Raw genomic sequence first — 25,997 nt, 5'->3', positions numbered from 1 at the left:
AGTACATAGTATACATCCCTGCCACATACTGACAAAATAACAAGTTGAATGTAGTCTTAATGAATGTCAATGTTTCGTAAATGTGATCAATTTTACATGTAATTTTTATCATGATTACCTTATGTAAGGCATGCCATTTGCAATTATAACCCATAAGGATTTCAGTGCTTAAGCTGTCATGGTTTTGAAATCATATTTTTTTGATTTTTCCTGTATGAGCTGACATAACTAATATATTTCATTCTGTTTTTGTTAGAAATCTGTTCGAGCCTATGAACATTCAGGTTTCATCATGAGGCTGATCCTTGACAAAGACTGTATTAAGTTTGAACCTGAGTTTAATGATTATGAAGTTATATTTCTGAATATTTTTAATGTTATGATTAAAGCTATCAATCTTGTGCCAAGAGTTGAGACCAAATTGTATTCTAAGTGGGTAAGAAATTACTATTTTATAACTTTGTTTTTATTTTCTCACTCTGTTGTTGCTAGATTTAGATCATAGGTAATTTGATTAGTAATTCTCCTGTTATATCTTTCACAGTAGTATAATATTGCTTTTTTAGTGCATTGTAGAACACTTGAAACAATTTTCACCTTTATTAATCTAAGATATTTAAACCGTTCTCTTAAAAATCCAATTTCTGTAATTATTTTTGTAAATATATAGTAGAAAACAGGTAATACGTTTTTATTTCTTAAAACATTTCTGATCTTAATGTTATGAGAACTGCCTTCATTTTTTGATAATGCAAAGGGCAGTCTAGTGTTAAATATAAATTCTTGTGAACTGATTATTACTAATAGAGTTTAAAGGATATCTTTTAAGGAACTCACTAAGTTTAAATTGTTTTAATCATCTAAACATTATGAAGCAAATTAAAATAATAGCCCAAATGGGAAGGCTACCCAGGCTAAAGAACACTAAACAAAACCATAAAAAGCTATTTTAATTAGTTTTCTCCAGCTTAATTCTAAATTGCATCTTACTTACAATTTAAGGATGTAATTCATAAACTGTCAAAGGTTAACGGAGTTGCCTTCTGATGCTTCTTCCTCATTCCTCTCTCATTGTTTCCAGAGACTTGTGATAGTGGAGCTTTGGGAGAAAATGAGACAGTAGGGCCTTCAATGTTGTTATCAATATACCTAAAATTAAGCACATGTTTAAAGTGTTATCCTGAATAATTATACTTTCATGAATCAGGTTTCTACTCAATGAGCTATCAGGTGACAAACAAATAAAACAGAATAGCATGTCTTTCAAACAGATAATCAGGTTATTAAGAGGCTGGCTACCAAATATAATTCATTTAATTTTTAGAATGAATGTTGGAAAAGGATAAAATTAAGATCATTTTTTAAGAAATATAAATAGTGTGCCTCCAAGCTTGGGAGCTCATTAGGGACTTGCAGGAAGTTGGTCAGTTTAATTTGAACATCACCAATTCATCAGTTGATAGCAAGACTATCTAGACTGAAGTTGTTGTGACTTTCCAGATAAAATAAAATTAATACAGATTAAATTAGAAATAGCAATAAACATCTTTTATTTTTTTAAATAGCATATTGACATTCTCTAACAATATCTGAATTATACTTTTCTATATTCCTAATAGCCAGTGAGACTTTTAGACTACCATTTTATAAACTAGAAAGGAGTTTGATACTGAATGTGAGTAGCCATACAGTAGGAATATCTTTTAGACATGGGTAGACAAACAGTTAGTACATGGTAAACTGTGGTGCTGCACACTAACTGTCCTTTGGCAGTAGGTCAGAACACACTAGGGAACTTTTAGTATGCAGAGTCCACGCAGACATTTAGTATGAAGCATGCTGGATCTCTGTAGATTTATACTCCAGTTTTTTACAAATTAACTTTTGTCTAAACAAGACATACATAACTATATTCAGTTTAGAAAGCTGCGTGATTATGTAACATTTAATTGATTATTTTGTACAATTTTTATTGTTAATGAGATAAACATAATAAAACAAGTTACAGAAACAATGTGTTTTTCCAAAGCCGGAAAGCAAGTCTAAATCCACTCATTTGAAACCTATTATCCTCGATGAGATCCTGGATGAGCATAAGAGAAGGATCAAAGAAGAGATTGCCAAAGAAAGCATTGCACCCATGGAGCATCTCAAACTGTATGATAAGTACAGCTTCTTGATAAACAAACAAGCCGAAGAGGATATTGATCGATTCCTGTCAGAGGAACATAACTTTGAAGAAATAACAGGAGAAGCTATCAAGTACCAAAACCTCAGTGAGGAAATACAATACACTTCTAGGAAGGTAAATTATATGGATTTTCATAAAAAGACATTGATTTTATTTTAAGTTAGTTTTGTACTAGGTATGCTGTTTATCAAAGTTTATAATTATTAGCAGTACTTAAAGTGAGTTGGATCTCATTAGTTTCCTACAAGAAGCTGGTGGTTCTTTGAGTAATTGTCCACATGGATCCGACTTCTGGTGCGCATGTACCCTGTGCATGTGGGATTGGATTGTTTTGGCTAGCAGTGTCCATTGAGGCCACTCCCGCAGTCCGAATGCCCCCTCTTTCATGTGAGAGCATAAAGGGCAGAGTGGGCCCAACTGTCCTTCAGTTCCTTCTAGCTGTCCAGGGCTGTGGCAGTGTCCGCTTCTTTTACACACTGATTGTTTGACTTAACTCTCTTTTGTACTGTATGTATAATGAATTATTATTTTAGACTAGATAGTATAATTGTTAGTTTTTCTGATTATTTTTACATCCATTGGCTTTAAAAAGAAGATTAAAGCAAACAAACAAACAAAAAAACTTCTTAGTGTTAGGGACTTCCCCAGTACTGGGATCTAGTCTCTGTGGCTGAAGTGAAGTTCCTGTGGTTCAAAATTTGCCCCTTTTGTGATGCAGCTATTTCACAGCACTTTTTTGCCTCAAGGAAGGGCATATCCCCAATACATGTTCAATTTGTTGTTCCTTTTTGAAAAGAACTCAGAAGGTGAGAGACACTTGGCTTAAACCATTTCTCCTGGAGTATTCAATGAGAGCCTCATCAGATCTGGAGGAAAAGTCTCTAACTGGCCTGAGTGTGCTTCATCCCTGAGTGCTCCTGTGAGCCGTGGCTCAACTTTGAGTTGTCAAGTTCACTTGTTAAAGAACGTGTCAGATTCTGAAACTGCATAGCAGCTAAGTCCACCTTCATAACTAACTTGGCACTCTGTGGTATGCAGTCCTACTCCCACAAGCCAACATTCATTGCCACTGATGTTCCTTCCCTCATTCCAGGGATCTACAGTCCAAATTCTGACAGACAACATTACAGCCATGCACTGTCTCAACAGATGGGGGAGCAAGGTCATCTCCACTCTGTCAGAAGGCTGTTTGTCTTTGGACTTGGTGTATTTGTTATCATATTACATCAGTGCCTCTGTAACTGCCAGGCATTCAGAAATCTCTACCAGATCAGCGGTCTTGCTCATCTCTTGGACATTGGTTTGACATACACCTTTCTGCCAATTCCCCTGGAATCCTGAGGAAACTGAGATAGGAGAGAGGCTCAATGAATATGATATCCCCAGCATGGACCAGACACTTCTGGATCTAATCTGGTCTTGTACTGCAACCCCCAATCACATTACCTGTTCTGCCTGAAATAGTCTTACAGAATTGTTGCCAGATCTTGTACTCAGATCTAGCATCATTGGGTACATCTACATACCCTGCGTCCGCAAGTTTCTGATGGGGACACTATCATATTATCTTAATAGGCTAAGGCCTTTCAGGAATGTCCTTAGATTTTATGACTTTTGCAGACAGGGTTACGGGTTAGCCCATCTGAATGTCTATCTAAATGGGTATTTAACATTATAAAATCCTGCTACAAGTTACCCAGCTTAAATCCATCTATGCACATTACAGCCCCTTCCATTAGAGCTCAGGCAGCCTATATTGCTTCCTTAAGAAGCATCCCTATTTCAGGGCAGCCACACAGGGATTGGTCCATATTTTCACCCAGCAATATTCCTTAGATAAGATTTCCAGGTCAGATGCCAGCTTTGGTAGAACTGTCCTCTTTGTTTAAATAGGATTCTTAGCACTCATCTTCAGGCAAGAAGGTAACTCTTGCTAGTCACTAGAAGTGGGGCCCCTGTGGATAATTACTTGAAGAAAGAACAGTAACTCTTATTCTTTGAGATGTATTGTCCATATGGATCCCATGACTTGTCCTCCTTTCTTCTCTCTACCAAGTTGTATGGCTTTGGGATTCTGTATTGGTGAAGGAATTGAGGGACATTTGGGCTCTTTCTGCCCTTTATATGGTTGGCTGAGGAAGGGGAATGAGGCATGAGGGCTCAAGTGCAAACTCAACTAACACCACCATCCAAAATCATCTGATCTCGCACACCCGGGTATGTGCACACCAGAAGTAGGATCCATGTGGACAATACATCTGGAATAACCATAGTTACTGTAGTAAGCATTCTTTATGTATATTTCTGAATGAGTGTAAAGTTCTCCGCTTCTTCGCTTACAGGGCCCAATCTTGCTTCTTTGCATTCAAAGCTTTGCTGTTGCCATAAACGTCAATGACAGAAAGATTAGTCCCCTAATAATATTTATCTAAATGAAGAAATTCCTTTCAAGGAAAAGTGGTTGAAGCTCCATTGAAACTTAGTTGTATAACACAATACAGTATATGCTATAGGAAAACAGTTATGCATTGGCAGGAAAGGAAAAGATGATTTAATCAAAATCTTCCATTATATGAATTTCTATTCAGAAGATTTCTTTACATTCTCCCATTTGTGCAAGACCCTAAAGCCTCTAGATCTTCAGATATCTAAAGGCCAAGGTTATCACACAGAGAAGCTATGCCTCTGCACTGCGTCCCAGCTCTATTGGAGCAGAACTCTTCTCCAGTCAGCCTTTGCCACCTTACTCTCCCCACATTTAGGGGGGTAGTGCTATTGTTGCAAAGGAAACTGAAGTAAGTTAACACTGGCAAGGTCAGTACTAACACTGAAAATCAATTGTCACCAAAAATTCCAGCAGAATTGACAGAGAATAACCCTCAAAAGCATCAGTCTCCATGGTAAGTCCTCTTATCAGCAAGCCCTTGTAAAACACACAGAAATAATCCAGTTTCTTTGGAGCATGGATGGAGGGATTCCTACAGAGTCAGTAAATGACATTCTTTTAACATAGTTTTTTGTGTGTGTAATTACAATTTAAAATGTACAAGTGTAAAAAGGTAGTACGCTGAAAGTTTATAACAGGTTTGAGTTTTCCTGAATGAAGCTCATGACAACTAAGAGAAAACTGTACTTCTCCGAATGATTGTCCATATGCACATTCCACTAATGGTGAACATGTGCTTAAGGAATCTTTTGGCCAGGAGTGTTTGTATGGCATTCTCGTGTTCTGCATCGAAGATGTGTAAGGGCCTCTCGTGCCAACCTCAACTCAATTTTGCTCTTTGCCTCTTGGTTTTTAGATAGAGTGGTTCCCTATCCATGTTCACTGCTAGCAACTTCCTTTTGGCCTTTAAACTTAGTGCAGTTTAGATAGATTTTCTTAGTAAGCTAGCTAGTTTTATTGCCTTTTTGGGAAGCCTTTATTTTTTAGTTTTTCTGACTGAGACCTCAGACTTAGGGATGGCCTCTTTTAGGGTCCTTGGATTTAAATATTGCTGTCATGCAAGGGAGCAATGCCTGTAAATGATGCTTTGGAGAACTGCACATTCTTGGAAATTTTGCTATCTGAAAATCCTTCCGTTTGAAAATCAGGAAGGATAGGGAAGCTCACTTACAGATATGAGGAAGTCTATGAGACTGACTTCAGATGTGGGATCTCCAGACTCTCTTGGATGTGAGCCCTCAGAACTGAAGAGTATGAGCTAACCCACAGAGTCTTGTCATTGTCAGCCCACTTATTAGCTCAGACAAAAATCACCAAAAGTCTGCCAGTGGAAAAGCATCAGCCTATCTCTGTTTCCCCTTTTGGACTGTTCAGGAAACTCAAGAAAACAGTTTTATCTATTCCCACCCCTTCCCAGGTTGTGCTTTATTAAATTAACAAATGTTCAAAATCAAGTTTTCAAATCCATCCAAAAGTCTACACAAACAGTTTCCTCTTCCTCATTCCAGGCCTTTTTGCCTGGGGCCTCTCCTGATTTGCTGGTCACTCCCAGGTCCTATCTGGCTGGAGTCTCAGTCCTAACTCCCAGGACTCTCTGCTAGAACTGACTCACTCCTAGCAGTCTCTAATCGCTGAGCGTTCCCTCCTACTTACTTTATAGAGCAGTCATCCTGATCTCTCTTAGGTGCAGCTCATTCTGTAATCAGGGTTCGCTAGCCCAAGCACTCCAGCTCTTAAAGGGCGAGCCACCCTGTTACAGTGCACAATACAATAGTGTGCTTTAGAAATCACAACTGTAGTACACATTGCCATACCATGAGATAACCTTCATGCTGGCACTGAACATTGGCACCAAAACACAAATGTTGGAAACATCTAGATCAGCACCAAATGCTCCCCCTCTCCATTAGGAGCTTAGCACCAGCAACAACTGACCCAACTGCACCCGCACCATTGAAGACTGCTCTGGTACTACAGCTTCTGACACATCACTCTAGGGTGGCATCCACAACCCTTTCAGGAACATCAGCTATGGCAGAGGAATATCTGGCACCACTTTGACTAGCTGTGTTATCAATCCAGTTGGTACCATCAAGGTTCATGGTACCAGTAGTTTAGTGTTATTGCAGAGCCAGAATTTACCCTGCTGTTGACTCTCCATCCAGTTGTCAGTGCTGCAGCTCTCCTCATGTATGGCACCAGACACCTCAATAAACCTGCCATCCATTCTGCAGGCTATTGCCCCTCCCATGGAGATAGAATATGCCTTTTCCTCAATCTCATCCAGAGGATCTCCACAGGCCTCACCTTCCTATAGGAGATCCAGACACTTATCCTTGTGACTGACACTGGGACATCCAAGGATTTGGCCCTGGTTCCCAACACTGTCACCACTGGAACCATGCCAATTTATGCCAGTGTTGCTGTACTGAGGACCTTGGTCTTCTCAGAACAGTGCAAACTATTGGGACAAATCTCATCACCCTAAGGCACCTCTCCCATTGTCCTCAGCCACCCACACTTCACTGGAGCTTCTCTCAATCCAACCTCAGGCTGAGTATGAGGAAGAACCATAAAGATCTCCTAGGACCTGTGACTATCATTTCCCTTTCTTGTTGAGGCTGTAGTTCCATCTAGTGCCCTAGAGATGGATGACTTAACTGCTTCCAAGATCTCCTTAAGAGGATGCCAGAATCTCTGCAGCACTTAATGGAAGAGGTTCAAGGACCAGCTCATAAACTAGTGGACATCCTGCAATCCTTCTCAGCAGGAAAGATAGCCCTACCAATCAATGAGACTATCATGGACCAGCCAAGGTGCTTCGGTAAACACCAGACACGATATTTCCAACCCCCATAAGGTAGATAAGAAATTCCAAGTTCCATCTAAATGAACTTAATTCTTTTATATCCACCCTGTGCCCTCCATGTTGGTAGTTACCATAGCCAATGAAAAATTGAAGCAGTATATGTCCACATCAAAAGAACGGGATCCAAAATAATTAGATTTATTTGACTGAAAAATTCATTCATCAGCAAGTTTATAATTCTGAGCAGCCACTCACCAGGTTTATTGGCCAGATATGATTTCTGGATCCACAAACAATTATCTCTTCCTTTGCTGACAGACACCTGATGTAAGGGAGGAGATTGCTTCCGTAGTTTCTGAAGTGATCTCTTTAATATTATGAGAGAGAGAGAGAGAAATACTTTTGGGAATTGCATCATAATGGGAGAATTTAAGTTCCCAGATATAGATTGAAGAATAAAGGCTACTAATATTGGTAGGGCCTGTTCCTGGATGTGATAGTGAAACCTACATGCCTAATAGGGAGATATGTCTTTAAGAGATCTTACTGTGGGTAGGAGTGAGTTATGTCTGAGTCATTGTTGCTAGGCAGATGCACAATTAGCACTCCACATCCAGACATTTCTGGAATTGGGTGTGGTGGTTTTGGGTATTCTCAATAGGTTCCCTCTAGCTGTACTCAGACTACATGGGGGCAAGCAGTCGGGGACCTGTTTCACAAAAGGCCATGTGCCCTATGTGGACTGGGAGAAGCTGAGCCCAGGAGCAGAAAGCAGGCTGTTTTAGCTAACTCTGAATTTTGCAGCAAGCTTTTAAAAAAAATCTATATACTTAACTGAGTAGTTGGTTAATCAGTTAGCTGACTGGCTAACAGTGATTTTAGCAGAGGAGGAATAAGAGTTTGCGTGGATTCCCACCGAAGATTCCTACAAGAAAGTGGAGGGAAGATGTTGCTTTTGACTCAGTAGACTGTATAGTTTAGTCATCAAAGACTCTAACTGAGACTCAGGTGAACTCAACCTAAGCTTTTGGGAACTTTCTTCTCACTGTGTTTCTGTGGGGAATGACCTGTTTAGATTTAATTTGTTTTCTTTATTTATGTTTATGTATAACCGTGAAGTTAATGTATGTGGGTTATAAAATAGCCATGTTATGTTGTAAAATTATTGTTTATTATGTTCCTTTATTATAAGATTTTATAAAGTTGGTACTTAATTAAGTTGATTCCTTTTGTTCTTTTTGGGACTTGAATGTGGGGAGGTTGACCCTGTGCAATCTTCGCTGAAAATCATTAGAAACTGAATTCTGGGTCTCCCGCTGCTTTTCTATGGGAGTTGGGTTTTTTAGAGACTGGAAAAGAGCAATGAAGTGAACTCTAGCTCACCCAGAGTTTAGAACATAAGAATGTCCATACTGGGTCAGACCAAAGGTCCATCCAGCCCAGTATCCTGTCTACCGACAGTGGCCAATGCCAGGTGCCCCAGAGGGAGTAAATCTAACAGGTAATGAACGAATGATCTCTCTCCTGCCATCCATCTCCACCCTCTGACAAACAGAGGGTAGGGACACCATTCCTTATCCATCCTGGCTAATAGCCATTAATGGACTTAACCTCCATGAATTTACCCAGTTCTCTTTCAAACCTTGTTATAGTCCTAGCCTTCACAACCTCCTCAGGCAAGGAGTTCCACAGGTTGAATGTGCACTGAGTGAAGAAGTACTTCCTTTTATTTGTTTTAAACCTGCTACCCATTAATTTCATTTGGTGGCCCCTAGTTCTTATATTTTGGGAACAAGTAAATAACTTTTCCACATTCACTTTCTCCACACCACTCATGATTTTAAATACCTCTATCATATCCCCGCTTAGTCTCCTCCTTTCCAAGCTGAAAAATCCTAGCCTCTTTAGTCTCTCCTCATATGGGACCCGTTCCAAACCCCTAATCATTTTAGTTGCTCTTTTCTGAACCTTTTCTAATGCCAGTATATCTTTTTTTGAGATGAGGGGACCACATCTGTATGCAGTATTCAAGATGTGGGTGTACCATGGATTTATATAAGGGCAATAAGATATTCTCTGTCTTATTCTCTATCCCCTTTTTAATGATTCCTAACATCCTGTTTGATTTTTGACTGCCACTGCACACTGTGTGAACGTTTTCAGAGAACTATCCACAATGACTCCAAGATCTTTCTCCTGATTAGTTGTAGAATCATAGAATCATAGAATCATAGAATATCAGGGTTGGAAGGGACCCCAGAAGGTCATCTAGTCCAACCCCCTGCTCAAAGCAGGACCAAGTCCCAGTTAAATCATCCCAGCTAGGGCTTTGTCAAGCCTGACCTTAAAAACCTCTAAGGAAGGAGATTCTACCACCTCCCTAGGTAACGCATTCCAGTGTTTCACCACCCTCTTAGTGAAAAAGTTTTTCCTAATATCCAATCTAAACCTCCCCCATTGCAACTTGAGACCATTACTCCTCGTTCTGTCATCTGCTACCATTGAGAACAGTCTAGAGCCATCCTCTTTGAAACCCCCTTTCAGGTAGTTGAAAGCAGCTATCAAATCCCCCCTCATTCTTCTCTTCTGCAGACTAAACATCCCAGCTCCCTCAGCCTCTCCTCATAAGTCATGTGCTCTAGACCCCTAATCATTTTCGTTGCCCTTCGTTGTACTCTTTCCAATTTATCCACATCCTTCCTGTAGTGTGGGGCCCAAAACTGGACACAGTACTCCAGATGAGGCCTCACCAGTGTCGAATAGAGGGGAACGATCACGTCCCTCGATCTGCTCGCTATGCCCCTACTTATACAACCCAAAATGCCATTGGCCTTCTTGGCAACAAGGGCACACTGCTGACTCATATCCAGCTTCTCGTCCACTGTCACCCCTAGGTCCTTTTCCGCAGAACTGCTGCCGAGCCATTCGGTCCCTAGTCTGTAGCGGTGCATTGGATTCTTCCATCCTAAGTGCAGGACCCTGCATTTATCCTTATTGAACCTCATTAGATTTCTTTTGGCCCAATCCTCCAATTGTCTAGGTCCTTCTGTATCCTATCCCTCCCCTCCAGCGTATCTACCACTCCTCCCAGTTTAGTATCATCCGCAAATTTGCTGAGAGTGCAATCCACACCATCCTCCAGATCATTTATGAAGATATTGAACAAAACGGGCCCCAGGACCGACCCCCTGGGGCACTCCACTTGACACCGGCTGCCAACTAGACATGGAGCCATTGATCACTACCCGTTGAGCCCGACAATCTAGCCAGCTTTCTACCCACCTTATAGTGCATTCATCCAGCCCATACTTCCTTAACTTGCTGACAAGAATGCTGTGGGAGACCGTGTCAAAAGCTTTGCTAAAGTCAAGAAACAATACATCCACTGCTTTCCCTTCATCCACAGAACCAGTAATCTCATCATAAAAGGCGATTAGATTAGTCAGGCATGACCTTCCCTTGGTGAATCCATGCTGACTGTTCCTGATCACTTTCCTCTCCTCTAAGTGCTTCAGGATTGATTCTTTGAGGACCTGCTCCATGATTTTTCCAGGGACTGAGGTGAGGCTGACCGGCCTGTAGTTCCCAGGATCCTCCTTCTTCCCTTTTTTAAAGATGGGCACTACATTAGCCTTTTTCCAGTCATCCGGGACTTCCCCCGTTCGCCACGAGTTTTCAAAGATAATGGCCAAGGGCTCTTCAATCACAGCCGCCAATTCCTTCAGCACTCTCGGATGCAATTCGTCCGGCCCCATGGACTTGTGCACGTCCAGCTTTTCTAAATAGTCCCTAACCACCTCTATCTCTACAGAGGGCTGGCCATCTCTTCCCCATTTTGTGTTGCCCAGCACAGCAGTCTGGGAGCTGACCTTGTTAGTGAAAACAGAGGCAAAAAAAGCATTGAGTACATTAGCTTTTTCCACATCCTCTGTCACTAGCTTGCCTCCCTCATTCAGTAAGGGGCCCACACTTTCCTTGGCTTTCTTCTTGTTGCCAACATACCTGAAGAAACCCTTCTTGTTACTCTTGACATCTCTTGCTAGCTGCAGCTCCAGGTGCGATTTGGCCCTCCTGATATCTTTCCTACATGCCCGAGCAATATTTTATACTCTTCCCTGGTCATATGTCCAAGCTTCCACTTCTGTAAGCTTCTTTTTTATGTTTAAGATCCGCTAGGATTTCACCATTAAGCCAAGCTGGTCGCCTGCCATATTTACTATTCTTTCGACTCATCGGGATGGTTTGTCCCTGTAACCTCAACAGGGATTCCTTGAAATACAGCCAGCTCTCCTGGACTCCCTTCCCTTTCATGTTAGTCCCCCAGGGGATCCTGGCCATCTGTTCCCTGAGGGAGTCAAAGTCTGCTTTTCCTGAAGTCCAGGGTCCGTATCCTGCTGCTTACCTTTCTTCCCTGCGTCAGGATCCTGAACTCAACCAACTCATGGTCACTGCCTCCCAGATTCCCATCCACTTTTGCTTCCCCCACTAATTCTACCCGGTTTGTGAGCAGCAGGTCAAGAAAAGCGCTCCCCCTAGTTGGCTCCCCTAGCACTTGCACCAGGAAATTGTCCCCTACGCTTTCCAAAAACTTCCTGGATTGTCTATGCACCGCTGTATGCTCTCCCAGCAGATATCAGGAAAATTAAAGTCACCCATGAGAATCAGGGCATGCGATCTAGTAGCTTCCGTGAGTTGCCGGAAGAAAGCCTCATCCACCTCATCCCCCTGGTCCGGTGGTCTATAGCAGACTCCCACCATGACATCACTCTTGTTGCACACACTTCTAAACTTAATCCAGAGACACTCAGGTTTTTCCACAGTTTCGTACCGGAGCTCTGAGCAGTCATACTGCTCCCTTACATACAGTGCTACTCCCCCACCTTTTCTGCCCTGCCTGTCCTTCCTGAACAGTTTATAACCATCCATGACTGTACTCCAGTCATGTGAGTTATCCCACCAAGTCTCTGTTATTCCAATCACGTCATAATTCCTTGACATCACCAGGACCTCCAGTTCTCCCTGCTTGTTTCCAAGGCTTTGTGCATTTGTATATAAGCACTTGAGATAACCTGTTGATCGCCCCTCATTCCCAGTATGAGGCAGGAGCCCTCCCCTCACAGACCTTCCTGCCTGTGCTTCCTCCCGGTATCCCGCTTTCCCACTTACCTCAGGGCTTTGGTCTCCTTCCCCCGGTGAACCTAGTTTAAAGCCCTCCTCACTAGGTTAGCCAGCCTGCTGGCAAAGATGTTCTTCCCTCTCTTCGTAAGATGGAGCCCGTCTCTGCCCAGCACTCCTCCTTCATGGAACACCATCCCATGGTCAAAGAATCCAAAGCCTTCTCTCCGACACCACCTGCGTAGCCATTCGTTGACCTCCACGATTCGACGGTCCCTACCCAGGCCTTTTCCTTCTACGGGGAGGATGGACGAGAACACCACTTGCGCCTCCAACTCCTTTATCCTTCTTCCCAGAGCCACATAGTCCGCAGTGATCCGCTCAAGGTCATTCTTGGCAGTATCATTGGTGCCCACGTGGAGAAGCAGGAGGGGTAGCGATCCGAGGGCTTGATGAGTCTCGGCAGTCTCTCCGTCACATCACGAATCTTAGCCCCTGGCAAGCAGCAGACTTCTCGGTTTTCCCGGTCAGGGCGGCAGATAGATGACTCAGTCCCCCGGAGGAGAGAGTCCCCGACCACCACCACCCGCCTTCTCCTCTTGGGAGTGGTGGTCGTGGAACCTCCAACCTCAGGACATCGCATCTCATGCCTCCCAACCAGCGGAGTCTCCTTCCGCTTTCTCCCCCCAGACATATCATCTGGTCCACTCTCCGCATTGGTACCTGTGGAGAGAACATGAAAGCGGTTAGTTACCTGTGTCTGTGTTACTGGAACCCGGACATTCCGCTTACCTCTTCTGGAGGTCACATGTTGCCAAGCTTCTTCACTGGCCTCTTGGCTCCTCTGTGCAACCTGCTCTACATCTTTAGAGCTTTGTGCCCCTAGAAGGCTTTGTGCCCCTAGAAGGCTATCCTGAGTTTGGTCCAGAAAATCCTCAGTCTCTCGTATACAACGCAGGGTCGTTACCTGTTGCTCCAGACCTTCAATCTTCTCTTCCAATATGGAATATGGAATATTCCAATATGTAGCTAAATTAGCCCCCATCATATTGTATGTATAGTTGGGGTTATTTTTTCCAACGTGCATTACTTTACATTTATCCACATTAAATTTCATTTGCCATTTTGTTGCTCATTCACTTAGTTTTGTGAGCTCTTTTTGAAGTTGTCATAAATATAAAGGGAAGGGTAAACACCTTTAAAATCCCTCCTGGACAGAGGAAAAACCCTTTCACCTGTAAAAGGTTAAGAAGCTAGGATAACCTCACTGGTACCTGACCAAAATGACCAATGAGGAGACAATATACTTTCAAAAGCTGGGGGGAGGGAGAAACAAAGTCTCTCTCTCTGTCTGTGTGATGCTTTTGCCGGGGACAGAACAGGAATGGAGTCTTAGAACTTAGTAAAAAGAAAAGGAGTACTTGTGGCACCTTAGAGACTAACAAATTTATTAGAGCATAAGCTTTCGTGAGCTACAGCTCACTTAGTCTCTAAGGTGCCACAAGTACTCCTTTTCTTTTTGCGAATACAGACTAACACGGCTGCTACTATGAAACCAGAATTTAGTAAATAATCTAGCTAGATATGCCTTAGATTCTGATTCCTTTAAATGGCTGAGAAAATAAGCTGTGCTGAATGGAATGGATATTCCTGTTTTTGTGTCTTTTTGTAACAAGGTTTTGCCTAGAGGGATTCTGTATGCTTTGAATCTAATTACCCTGTAAGGTATTTACCATCCTGATTTTACAGAGGTGATTCTTTTTACTTTTTCTTCTATTAAAATTCTTCTTTTAAGAGTCTGAATGCTTTTTCATTGTTCTTAAGATCCAAGGATTTCGGTCTGAGTTCACCTATGCAAATTGGTGAGGATTTCTATCAAACCCTCCCTAGGAAAGGGGGTGTAATGTTTGGGAGGATTTTGGGGGGAAAGACGTTTCCAAACGGACTCTTTCCGAGTAATATACTGGTTAGATGTTTGGTGGTGGCAGCGAAAGTCCAAGGGCAAAAGGTAAACTAGTTTGTACCTTGGGAAAGTTTTAACCTAAGCTGGTAAAAGTAGGCTTAGGAGGTTTTCATGCAGGTCCCCACGTCTGTACCCTAGAGTTCAGAGTGGGGAAGAAACCTTGACAGAAGTTCTTTACAGTCTGCTTTGGTCTTATCTATCTTGAGCAGTTTAGTATCATCTGAAAATTTTGCCACCTTACTGTTTACCCCTTTCTCCAGATCATTTATGAATAAATTGAATAGGATTGGTCCTAGGACTGACCCTTGGGGAACACCACTAGTTACCCATCTCCATTCTGAAAATTTACCATTTATTCCTATCCTTTGTTCCCTGTCTTTTAACCAGTTCTCATCCAGGAAAGGATCTTCCCTTTTATCCCATGACAACTTAATTTACATAAGAGCCTTTGGTAAGGGACCTTGTCAAACGCTTTCTGGAAATCTAAGTACACTATGTCCATGGGATCCCCCTTGACCACATGTTTGTTGACCCCCTCAAAGAACTCTAATAGATTAGTAAGACAAGATCTCCCTTTACAGAAACCATATTGACCTTTGCTCAACAATTTATGTTCTTCAATGTGTCTGACAATTTTATTCTTTACTATTTCAACTAATTTGCCCAGTGCTGATGTTAGACTTACTGGTCTGTAATTGCCAGGATCACCTCTTGAGCCCTTCTTAAATATTGGCATTACATTAGCTATCTTCCAGTCATTGGGTACAGTAGCTGATTTAAAGGACAGATTACAAACCATATTTAATAGTTCCGCAATTTCAAATTCGAGTTCTTTCAGAACTCTTGAGTGAATGCCATCTAGTCCCTGTGACTTGTTACTGTTAAGTTTATCAAATAGTTCCAAAACCTCCTCTACTGACACTTCAATCTGTGACAATTCCTCAGATTTGTCACCTACAAAAGACGGCTCAGGTTTGGGAATCTCCCTAACATCCTCAGCCGTGAAGACTGAAGCAAAGAATTCATTTAGTTTCTCTGCGATGACTTTATCGTCTTTAAGTGCTCTTTTTGTATCTCGATCATCCAGGGGCCCCACTGGTATTTTAGCAGGCTTCCTGCTTCCGATGCACTTAAAAAACATTTTATTACCTTTCGACTTTTTGGCTAGCTGTTCTTCAAACTCCTTTTTGGCTTTTCTTATTATATTTTTACATTTAATTTGGCAGTGTTTATGCTCCTTTCTATTTACCTCACTAGGATTTGACTTCCACTTTTTAAAATATGCCTTTTTATCTCTCACTGCTTCTTTTACATGATTGTTAAGCCACGGTGGCTCTTTTTTAGTTCTTTTACTTTGTTTTTTTAATTTGGGGTATACATTTAAGTTGAGCCTCTATTATGGTGTCTTTGAAAAGTGTCCATGCAGCTTGCAGGGATTTCACTCTAGTCACTGTACCTTTTAATTTCTGTTTAACTACCCTCCTCATTTTTGCATAGTTCTCTTTTCTGAAATTAAATGCCACAGTGTTGTGCTGTTCAGGTGTTCTTCCCACCACAGGAATGTTAAATGTTATTATATTATGGTCACTATTTCCAAGCGGTCCTGTTATAGTTACCGCTTGGACCAGATCCTGCACTCCACTCAGGACTAGATCGAGAGTTACCTCTCCCCTTGTGGATTCCTGTACCAGCTGCTCCAAGAAGCAGTCATTTAAAGTGTCGAGAAATGTTGTCTCTGCATTTTGTCCTGAGGTGACATGTACCCAGTCAATATGGGGATAATTGAAATCCCCCAATATTATTGAGTTTTTTATTGTGATAGCCTTTCTAATCTCTTTTAGCATTTCATCGTCACTATCACTGTCCTGGTCAGGTGGTTGGTAATAGATCCCTATTGTTATATTCTTATTAGAGTATGGAATTACTATTCATAGAGATTCTATGGAACATGTGAATTCATTTAAGGTTTTTATTTCATTTGATTCTACATTTTCTTTCACATATAGTGCCACTGCACCCCCTCCCCAAACGACCTATTCTGTCCTTCCTATATATTTTGTACCCTGGAATGATTGTGTCCCATTGATTGTCCTCACTTCACCAGGTTTCTGTGATGCCTATTATATCAATATCCTTCTTTAACAGGAGGCACTCTAGCTTACCCATCTTATTATTTAGACTTCTAGCATTTGTGTACAAGCACTTTAAAAACTTGTCACTGTTTATTTGTCTGCCCTTTTCTGATGTGTCAGATTCTTTATGTGAATGTTTCTCATCTGATCTGGCCCATACTTCATCCTCTTCCATCTCCACCTCCTGACTAATACGTAGAGAATCTCTATCAATAGACTCTCCTCTAAGAGAATTCTCTGTCTGATCCACGTGTGCCTCTGCAGCAATCAGCTTTTCCCCATCTCTTAGTTTAAAAACTGTTCTGCAACCTTTTTAATGTTAGGTGCCTGCAGTCTGGATCCACTTTGGTTCAGGTGGAGCCCATCCTTCCTTTATCCCAAAAGTTTCCCCAGTTCCTAATAAATCTAAACCCCTCCTCTCCACACCATCGTCTCATCCTTGCATTGAGACTCTGAAGCTCTTCCTGCCTACCTGGCCCTGCACGTGGAACTGGAAGCATTTCTGAGAATGCCACCATAGAAGTCCTGGATTTCAGTCTCTTTCCTAGCAGCCTAAATTTGGCCGTCTCTCCTACTCTTCCCTATGTCATTGGTACCTACATGTACCACGACCACTGCACTACAGTGCTCCTCCCCAGCACTACACATAAGTCTATCTAGATGCCTTGAGAGATCTGCATATAAGTCACCATATGGTTCTCTCAATCATCACAAACCCAGCTATCTATGTTTCTAATGATCGAATCTCCCATTACTAACACCTGCCTTTTCCTAATGATTGGAGTTCCCTCTCCTGGAGAGGTAACCTCAGTGCGAGAGGATATCCCAACATCATCTGGAAGAAGGATCCCAACTCTTTTCCCGTTGACTGCTCTCCTTCTCTGGGCCTTTCATCCTCCTTAACAGCGGAGGGGCTGTCTGACCAGAGGTGGGACAAATCTACAGAGTTCCGGAAAGCCTCATCAACATACCTCTGCCTCCCTTAGCTCCTCCAGTTCTGCCACCCTGGCCTCCAAAGCCCTTACACCGTCTCTGAGGGCCAGGAGCTCCTTGCACCGAATGCACACATACACCACCCACCCACAGGGCAGGTAATCATACATGCTACGCTGAGTGCAATAAACAGGATAGCCCCCTGTCATAAAAATAAAGGGTAATCACCTTTCTGTGTACAGTACTATAAAATCCCTCCTGGCCAGAGGCAAAATCCTTTTACCTGTAAAGGGTTAAAAAGCTCCCTCAGACAGAGACAAACACCTACCAGATCTCTATCATGCATTCTTACAACTACAGTACCCACCTGCTGAAGAGAAGAAACAGATTGACAGAGCCAGAAGAGTACCCAGAAGTCACCTACTACAGGACAGGCCCAACAGAGAAAATAACAGAACACCACTAGCCATCACCTTCAGCCCCCAACTAAAACCTCTCCAACACATCATCAAGGATCTACAACGTATCCTGAAGGATGACCCATCACTCTCACAGATCTTGGGAGACAGGCCATTCCTTGCTTATAGACAGCTCCCCAACCTGAAGCAAATACTCACCAGCAACTACACACCACACAACAGAACCACTAACCCAGGAACCTATCCTTGCAACAAAGCCCGTTGCCAACTGTGTCCACATATCTATTCAGGGGACACCATCATAGGGCCTAAGCACATCAGCCACACAATCAGAGGCTCGTTCACCTGCGCATCTACCAATGTGATATATGCCATCATGTGCCAGCAATGCCCCTCTGCCATGTACATTGGTCAAACTGGACAGTCTCTACGTAAAAGAATAAATGGACACAAATCAGACGTCAAGAATTATAACATTCAAAAACCAGTTGGAGAACACTTCAATCTCTCTGGTCACTCGATTACAGAGTTGAGAGTGGCTATCCTTCAACAAAAAAACTTCAAAAACAGACTCCAGCAAGAGACTGCTGAATTGGAATTAATTTGCAAATTGGATACAGTTAACTTAGGCTTGAATAGAGACTGGGAGTGGATGAGTCATTACACAAAGTAAAACTATTTCCCCATGTTATTTCTCCCCCCACCCCACCCCCCACTATTCCTCAGACGTTCTTGTTAACTGCTGGAGTTGGCCCACCTTGATTATCACCATAAAAGGTTTTCCTCCTCCCCCTCCGCTGGTAATAGCTCATCTTAAGTGATCACTCTTCTTACAGTGTGTATGATAAAACCCATTGTTTCATGTTCTCTGTGTGTGTATATAAATCTCCCCACTGTATTTTCCACTGAATGTATCCGATGAATTGAGCTGTAGCTCACGAAAGCTTATGCTCAAATAAATTTGTTAGTCTCTAAGGTGCCACAAATACTCCTTTTCTTTTTGTGAATGCAGACTAACACGGCTGCTACTCTGAACTCCTGTAAAGTTAGTAAGTAATCTAGCTAAAAAATGTGTTAGGTTTTCTTTGTTTTGGCTTCTGAAATTCACTGTGCTGGAGGAAATGTGTATTCCTGTTTTTGTGTTTTTTTGTAACTTAAGGTTTTGCCTATAGGGATTCTCTATCTTTTGAATCTGACTGTCTGTAAGATGATCTTCCATTTTGATCTTACATAGTTGTTCTCTTATCTTTTTTTTTGTTCTTCTATTAAAGTTCTGTTTTTTAAGAATCTGATTGGGTTTTTTGTCTGTTAAAAATCCAAGGATGGTCTGTGCTCATCTTGTTTATTCTCAAACCTCCCCAGGAAAGGGGGTGTAAGGATTTGGGGGAATATTTTGGGGAAATAGGAACTCCAAGTGGTCCTTCCTGATTGGTTGTTAAATCACTTGGTGGTGGTACATGGTCTCTGAAGGCCAGGAGCTTCTTGCACTGAATGCACACATACGCCATCCGCCCACAGGACAGGTAATCATACATGCTACACTGAGTGCAATAAACAGGTGTGACGGGGCAAAGCCAGATGGCTATAGAAAAGTAGTGGGAGATAGATATATTAGCTCCAGGCTAAACAAATCCCTGGTACCAGGTTAAGTGAAATGGAAGCTGCTCCAGGTCAATTAAGACACCTGGAGCCAATTAAGAACTTTCCAGAAGGCAGGGAGAAGGCTAGGTTGATTGGGACACCTGAAGCCAGTCAGGGGCTGGCTGAAACTAGTTAAAAGCCTCCCAGTTCGTCTGGTGGGAGTGTATGTCAGGAGCTGTGGGAAGAAGTTGTGTGGTTGGAGAGGCTGAGTAGTACACATCATATCAGGTACAAGGAAGGAGGCCCTGAGGTAAGGGTGAAGTGGAGCTTGAGGAAGTGAGGGCTGCTGTGGATAGCTGATACTATTAGGGTCCCTGGGCTGGAGCCTGGAGTAGAGGGTGGGCCCAGGCTCTCCCCCACCTTTGCCCCCTGTGTAATCACTGAGATTGGGAGAGAACAGAGACTGTGCAAGGAAGGATAACTTCTCTTTACCTCCCTCGCTGGCTTATGATGAAAATGGCTCAATAGACTGTGACCCTTGTCTCTAGAGAAAGAAGGGTTACGTGGAGGGTCACAGTGAGCCTCTGAGGCTAGTGAAATCCGCTAGGAAACGCGGGACCCACGGAGGCAAGGACAGAGCTTTGTCAAAACTGATGTTAGAAATGGGATTTCGTTCACAGCGTGGTGGAAGAAAGAGGTTTAAAAAAAAAGTGCACTGGGGTTTTGGATTTTTTTTGTTTTGGTTTTTGTTTGTTTGCTTTATTCCACAATGGAGGAGGTGGTAAGAGCTCTGGTACAAGCCATGGCAGCCCAGCAGGAGGCCACCCGGATTCAGGCAATGGCACAACAGGAGTCTATGTGGCTACAGCAGGAAACCAATCAATTATTGATGAGCCAGGTGAGCCAAGATCGTGCCCTCTTGAGAGAGGTGGTGGACCAGCTGAAGATACTCACCACCCAGGCCCGGGGGTCCGACGGGACACGAACCCTGAGGGCCACTGGTTGTCTGCCAAAGATGACGTCAGGAGATGACGTAGAGGCATATCTCCTCTCATTCGAAAGGACTGCTCAGCGTGAGGCATGGCCCCAGGAGCAGTGGGCCAGCATTCTCGCTCCTTTTTTGTGTGTAGAGGCCCAGAAGGCCTACTTTGACTTGCCTGCCATGGATGCCACTGACTATACCCGTCTGAAGGCAGAGATCCTAGCACGATCAGGGGTAACAGCAGCAGTAAGGGCCCAGAGGTTCTATGAGTGGAAATACCAGGAGAACAAACCCACAAGGTCCCAGCTATTCGACCTCATACACCTCGCACAGAAGTAGTTAGAGCCCGAGGTGTGCAGGCCGGAGGAGATTTTGGAGACCCTGGTCATAGACCATTACATGCGGGGACTGCCGCCAGATCTCCGCAAATGGGTAGGCCAGAAAGATCCGTCCAAGTACGACGAGATGATCGCACTGGTAGAAAGACGGATGACAGCCAGGGAACTGACCTGACTACCCAAGGAAGGCCCCTTTTGAAGCAAACACCCGACCCCAACCCTGGAAGGTTGGGCAGTCAAACCCCCAGGGAGTCCTAGGTGGAAGAAGGGGGGGCGCAAACCAGCGGGGACCCCAGAAGGAAGGGATTGGCCTGAATGGGGGGGAATCCTGGGACTAAACTCCCTAACCCCCGGGATAGGGGAATGATTAAAAGCAATTATAGATGTTATGCATGTGGGGAGTGGGGACACATAGCAGCACAGTGTCCCAGCACCGAGGAGCCTATGCAATGTAACTTGTGGGATTGGGAGGTCCTGTGCTCCCTTATCCACCTCGCGGGGGTCGCATTAGCCCTGCATAATTACACCAGGCCAGTGAGGATAAATGGAGCAGAGACTACAGCGCTTGTGGACTCTGGGAGTGCTATCACCCTCATATAGCTGGTAAAAAATAGTCAGCTACTACAAGCCAAACGCATAGCAGTGATGTGTGTGCATGGGGCCGTGAGCTATTACCCCACCATCCCAGTGGAGGTAGAGGTTCAGGGAAACCCCATTGAGGTGACCGTGGGCATAGTTCCTAAACTCCCATATCCTGTAGTCATTGGGAGGGACTATCCAGGGTTTGATAATTTATTCCCACTGGAGAGGCTGGAGGGAGGTGGGGACCCTGAGGACAGCGACTCGTCCCCAGGGGAATGTCAACCCCCGATGTTTGCTGAGATTTCTCAGGATCTGTTCTCAGCCCCCCAAAAGACCCGGAAGACAAAAAAAGAGATGAAGGCCGCGAAGGCCTTGGGAACCCGGATCCTGACCCAGGGTCAGAAGACCTCCCTAGTAGGCAGATGGACATGAGCAGCCAACAGAGAAACTTCCACCACAGAAGGTGAGCCAGAAGCTGCCCCTGCCATGATGGCGGCAAGCCATTGGAAGAAGCAGAAGCCGGCCCCTGGAGCTTGGGCAGCTTAGTCCCGGGAGAGAGACTTTTGGGTGGGACCAGGTGGAGGACCCCAGATATGATAATGCCATGAAAGAGGTGGCTGAGATCAATGGGATACCCGTGGATGGGAAGGTCCGGGGTCCTGGACCTTACTTTATAGTGAAGAAAGATCTCTTGTACCGCGTGGTGAAAATGCAGGAGCAAGAGATACAACTACTTCTGGTGCCACAAAAACATCAAAAAGTCATATTGAGTCTCGCCCACAGTCACCTGTTTGGAGGATACCTAGGGGTAGAGAAAACCCAGGCATGGATCCTGCGGAGGTTCTTCTGGCCAGGAGTACATGAAGATGTCCAGTGATACTGCACCTCTTGTCTGGAGTGTCAGTTACATAGCCCTCGCCCGCACTTGCGAGCTCCTTTGATACCTCTTCCAATAATAGAGGTTCTTTTCGAACGATAGCCATGGATCTGGTAGGGCCCCTAGAGAAGACAGCTTGGGGCCACCAACATGTGCTTGTTGTACTGGACTATGCAACCCGGTACCCGGAAGCTGTTCTCCTGCACAACACAGCTTCCAAGACAATAGCTAAGGAGCTAGTACAGATTTTTGCCCGGGTTGGGCTACCCAAGGAGATATTGGCTGATCAAGAGACCCTTTCATGTCCAAGTTGATGAAAAATCTCTGTTCATTGCTCCATATACAAGCCCTACGGACCTCTGTATACCACCCGCAAACAGATGGCCTTGTGGAAAGGTTCAATAAGACCCTCAAGGCCATGATCAGGAAAATGGTGAGCCGGGATGGGAAAGATTGGGATACCCTATTGCCTTACCTAATGTTCGCCATCTGGGAGGTTCCGCAAGCCTCCACTGGTTTCTCTCCATTCGAACTACTATATGGGTGCCACCCTCGGGGCATATTGGATATAGCCAGAGAAGCCTGGGAAGAGGAGCCAAATCCCGGAAGGAACATAGTTGAGCATGTACTGCAGATGAGAGATCGGATGGCCCGAGTTACGCCCATTGTACGGAAACACTTGGAGAGGAGGACACACAGGAGACCCAACGAACCTATAATAACCACCAAGCGAAGCTTCGACGGTTCCAACCAGGAGATCGGGTGATGGTACTGGTGCCCACAGCAGAAAGTAAACTGTTGGCCCAGTGGCAGGGACCCTATGAATAATTGAAGCCGAGTGAGAGGTGAACTATAAGGTGAGGCAGCCAGGCTGCCGGAAATCGGAGCAAATTTATCACATCAATCTTCTAAAACCTTGGCACGATTGAGAGACATGCTTAGTCATGCAGGAGACTCTTCCCCAGGAGGATAACTTACACGAGCAAGTGAGGATATCATCCGACTTGACGCCAATCCAAAAGATCGAGGCAGCCGACATGATTAATCGCAACAGAGATGTGTTCTCTACCAGGGCGGACGACTGAGATCTATCACCATATCCGCACGATCCCCGGAGCCAAGGTAACATTGAGACCCTACCGAATCCCAGCAGCCAAAAGAGAGGAAATCAAGGCCGAAGTAAAGAAAATGTTAGAATTAGGGGTTATTGAAGAATCTTACAGTCAGTGGTCCAATCCAATTGTTCTAGTGCCTAAACCTGACGGTACCATGAGATTCTGTAATGACTTTCGCTGACTGAATGAAATATCCCAGTTTGATGCATACCCCATACCACGCATCGACGAACTGGTTGACCGACTGGGTAGTGCCCGATTCTTGACTACACTGGATCTGACAAAAGGGTACCGGCAGATTCCTCTGACCAAAGAAGCTGAAGAAAAGACAGCATTCTCCACCCCGGATGGGCTATTCCAGTACACCGTCCTCCCTTTTGGGCTACATGGGGCCCCAGCCACATTCCAGCGCCTCATGGATAAGCTGCTGCGCCCCCATACTATTTATGTAGCTGCATACTTAGATGATGTCATCTTCCATACGCCAGATTGGGGAACCCACTTGGAGAAAGTTGAGGCAGTACTGCGCACCTTAAGGCGGGCTGGCCTCACTGCTAATCCTGCTAAATGCGCCATAGGGCTAGCAAGGCTAGGTATCTGGGATATATTGTGGGAAGGGGCATAGTGAAGCCCCAAATGAATAAGCCAGAGGCAATTCAAAACTGGCCCCGGCCGACCCGAAAGAAGCAGGTCCGTGCATTCCAAGGCATAGTAGGCTACTACCGATGGTTTATTCCCCACTTCGCCACTAGGGCAAGTCCCCTAACAGACCGGTGAAGGCCCGAGGTCCAGACATGGTAAAGTGGACCGACGCAGCAGAGGGGGCATTTACAGACTTTTGGTCGGCCCTCTGTAATGACCCTGTACTCATAGACTTTATGACTTTAACAGGGAGTTTATTTTACAAACAGATGCTTCCGAGGTGGGGTTGAGAGCAGTTCTGTCGCAAATGGTAGGAGAAGAGGAACACCCGATCCTCTACCTAAGCAGAAAGCTTCTCCCAAGAGAAGAGTAATATGCAGTAGTCGAGAGAGAATGCCTTGCTGTCAAATGGGCTATGGAGACACTGCGTAATTACTTCCTAGGCTAGCGATTTACTCTTGTGACGGACCATGCACCCCTCCAGTGGATGCAGCGGAATAAGGAAAAGAATGCAAGGGTCACCAGGTGGTTCTTATCCCTCCAACCATTCCAGTTCCGCATACGGCACAGTGCTGGATGTCACCATGGCGATGCTGATGGTCTGTCACAAGCGTACTGCCTGGTGTCCCAAGTTGCCCAACTCTATGGTGTTGAGCAGAGGGGGGGATATGTGACAGGGCAAGGCCAGATGGCTATAGAAAAATAGTGGGAGATAGATATATTAGCTCCAGGCTAAACAAATCCCTGGTACCAGGTTAAGTGAAATGGAAGCTGCTCCAGGTCAATTAAGACACCTGGGGCCAATTAAGAACTTTCCAGAAGGCAGGGAGAAGGCTAGGTTGATTGGAACACCTGAAGCCAATCAGGGGCTGGCTGAAACTAGTTAAAAGCCACCCCGTGAGTCAGGTGGGAGTGCGTGTCAGGAGCTGTGGGAAGAAGTTGTGTGGTTGGAGAGGCTGAGTAGTACACACCATATCAGGCACAAGGAAGGAGGAGTGAAGTGGAGCTTGAGGAAGTGAGGGCTGCTGTGGGGGAAATAGCCCAGGGAATTGTACATGTCATGTTTCTAAAAGGTAGCTACCATAGCTGATACTATTAGGGTCCCTGGGCTGGAGCCCGGAGTAGAGGGTGGGACCGGGCTCCCGCTCCCCCACCTTTGCCCCTTGTTTAATCACCAAGACTGGGAGACAACAGAGACTGTGCAAGGAAGGATAACTTCTCTTCACCTCCCTCGCTGGCTTATGATGAAAATGGCTAAGTAGACTGTGACCCTTGTCTCTAGAGAAAGAAGGGTTATGTGGAGGGTCACAGTGAGCCTTTGAGGCTAGCGAAATCCTCCAGGAAACACGGGATCCACGGAGGCAAGGACAGAGCTTTGTCACACAGGATAGACCCCACTCTGCTGCTGGGGTTCTTCCTGCATTTTCTCCTACAGCTACCTAGGTTAATGATAGGGTTTTTGTTTAAATCAATAAGTTTTGATTATAGTTTAGTTTAAAGGTTTTAAAGAATGGCAAGTGTACCTCGCCCCCTTCCCAACTCCCTCTCGAAACTCCCTGTTAGTGGTCCCTGGTTGCAAAGCTCCCTGGTCGCTTGCTCATTGCTTTATAAAGCCCTGGCCTTTTTGATAGCCCTGCCCACGACTAAGGCTCAGCCAATGAACAGAGGCTTCTAGATTTCAAACCTTGTTTAGAAGCTCACAGCTTCCAACTGCCGGCCACAGCACATGGTCCTTCAACCAACCAACCAACCAACCAAACAGACAGACAGACAGACAAACACAAGCTCAGCACACAGTAAGTAACCCCCAAGCACAAACACACACTACAGACAGCCACTTTCCCCAATGGTCCAATATGTGCTTCTCCTTCA

The 25,997-nt window shown here is 44.3% G+C and overlaps 1 protein-coding gene across 1 annotated transcript in view; it reads left to right on the top strand.

The window, feature by feature from the left end:
* The window catches only part of DNAH7 (dynein axonemal heavy chain 7), a 308,475-nt gene that overhangs the window by 50,559 nt on the left and 231,919 nt on the right, over positions 1-25,997 (top strand). The window contains exons 11-12 of the mRNA XM_038420958.2: positions 257-436; positions 2,030-2,305. Of these exons, the coding sequence (XP_038276886.1) occupies positions 257-436; positions 2,030-2,305 (456 nt within the window). The remainder of the gene's footprint in view (positions 1-256; positions 437-2,029; positions 2,306-25,997) is intronic.

The sequence above is a fragment of the Dermochelys coriacea genome, chromosome 11 (genome assembly GCF_009764565.3).
Source record: "Dermochelys coriacea isolate rDerCor1 chromosome 11, rDerCor1.pri.v4, whole genome shotgun sequence".
Taxonomy (NCBI): domain Eukaryota; kingdom Metazoa; phylum Chordata; order Testudines; family Dermochelyidae; genus Dermochelys; species Dermochelys coriacea.
The sequence above is the reverse complement of the archived record's forward strand: the minus strand, read 5'-3'. Positions and strand labels throughout refer to the sequence as shown.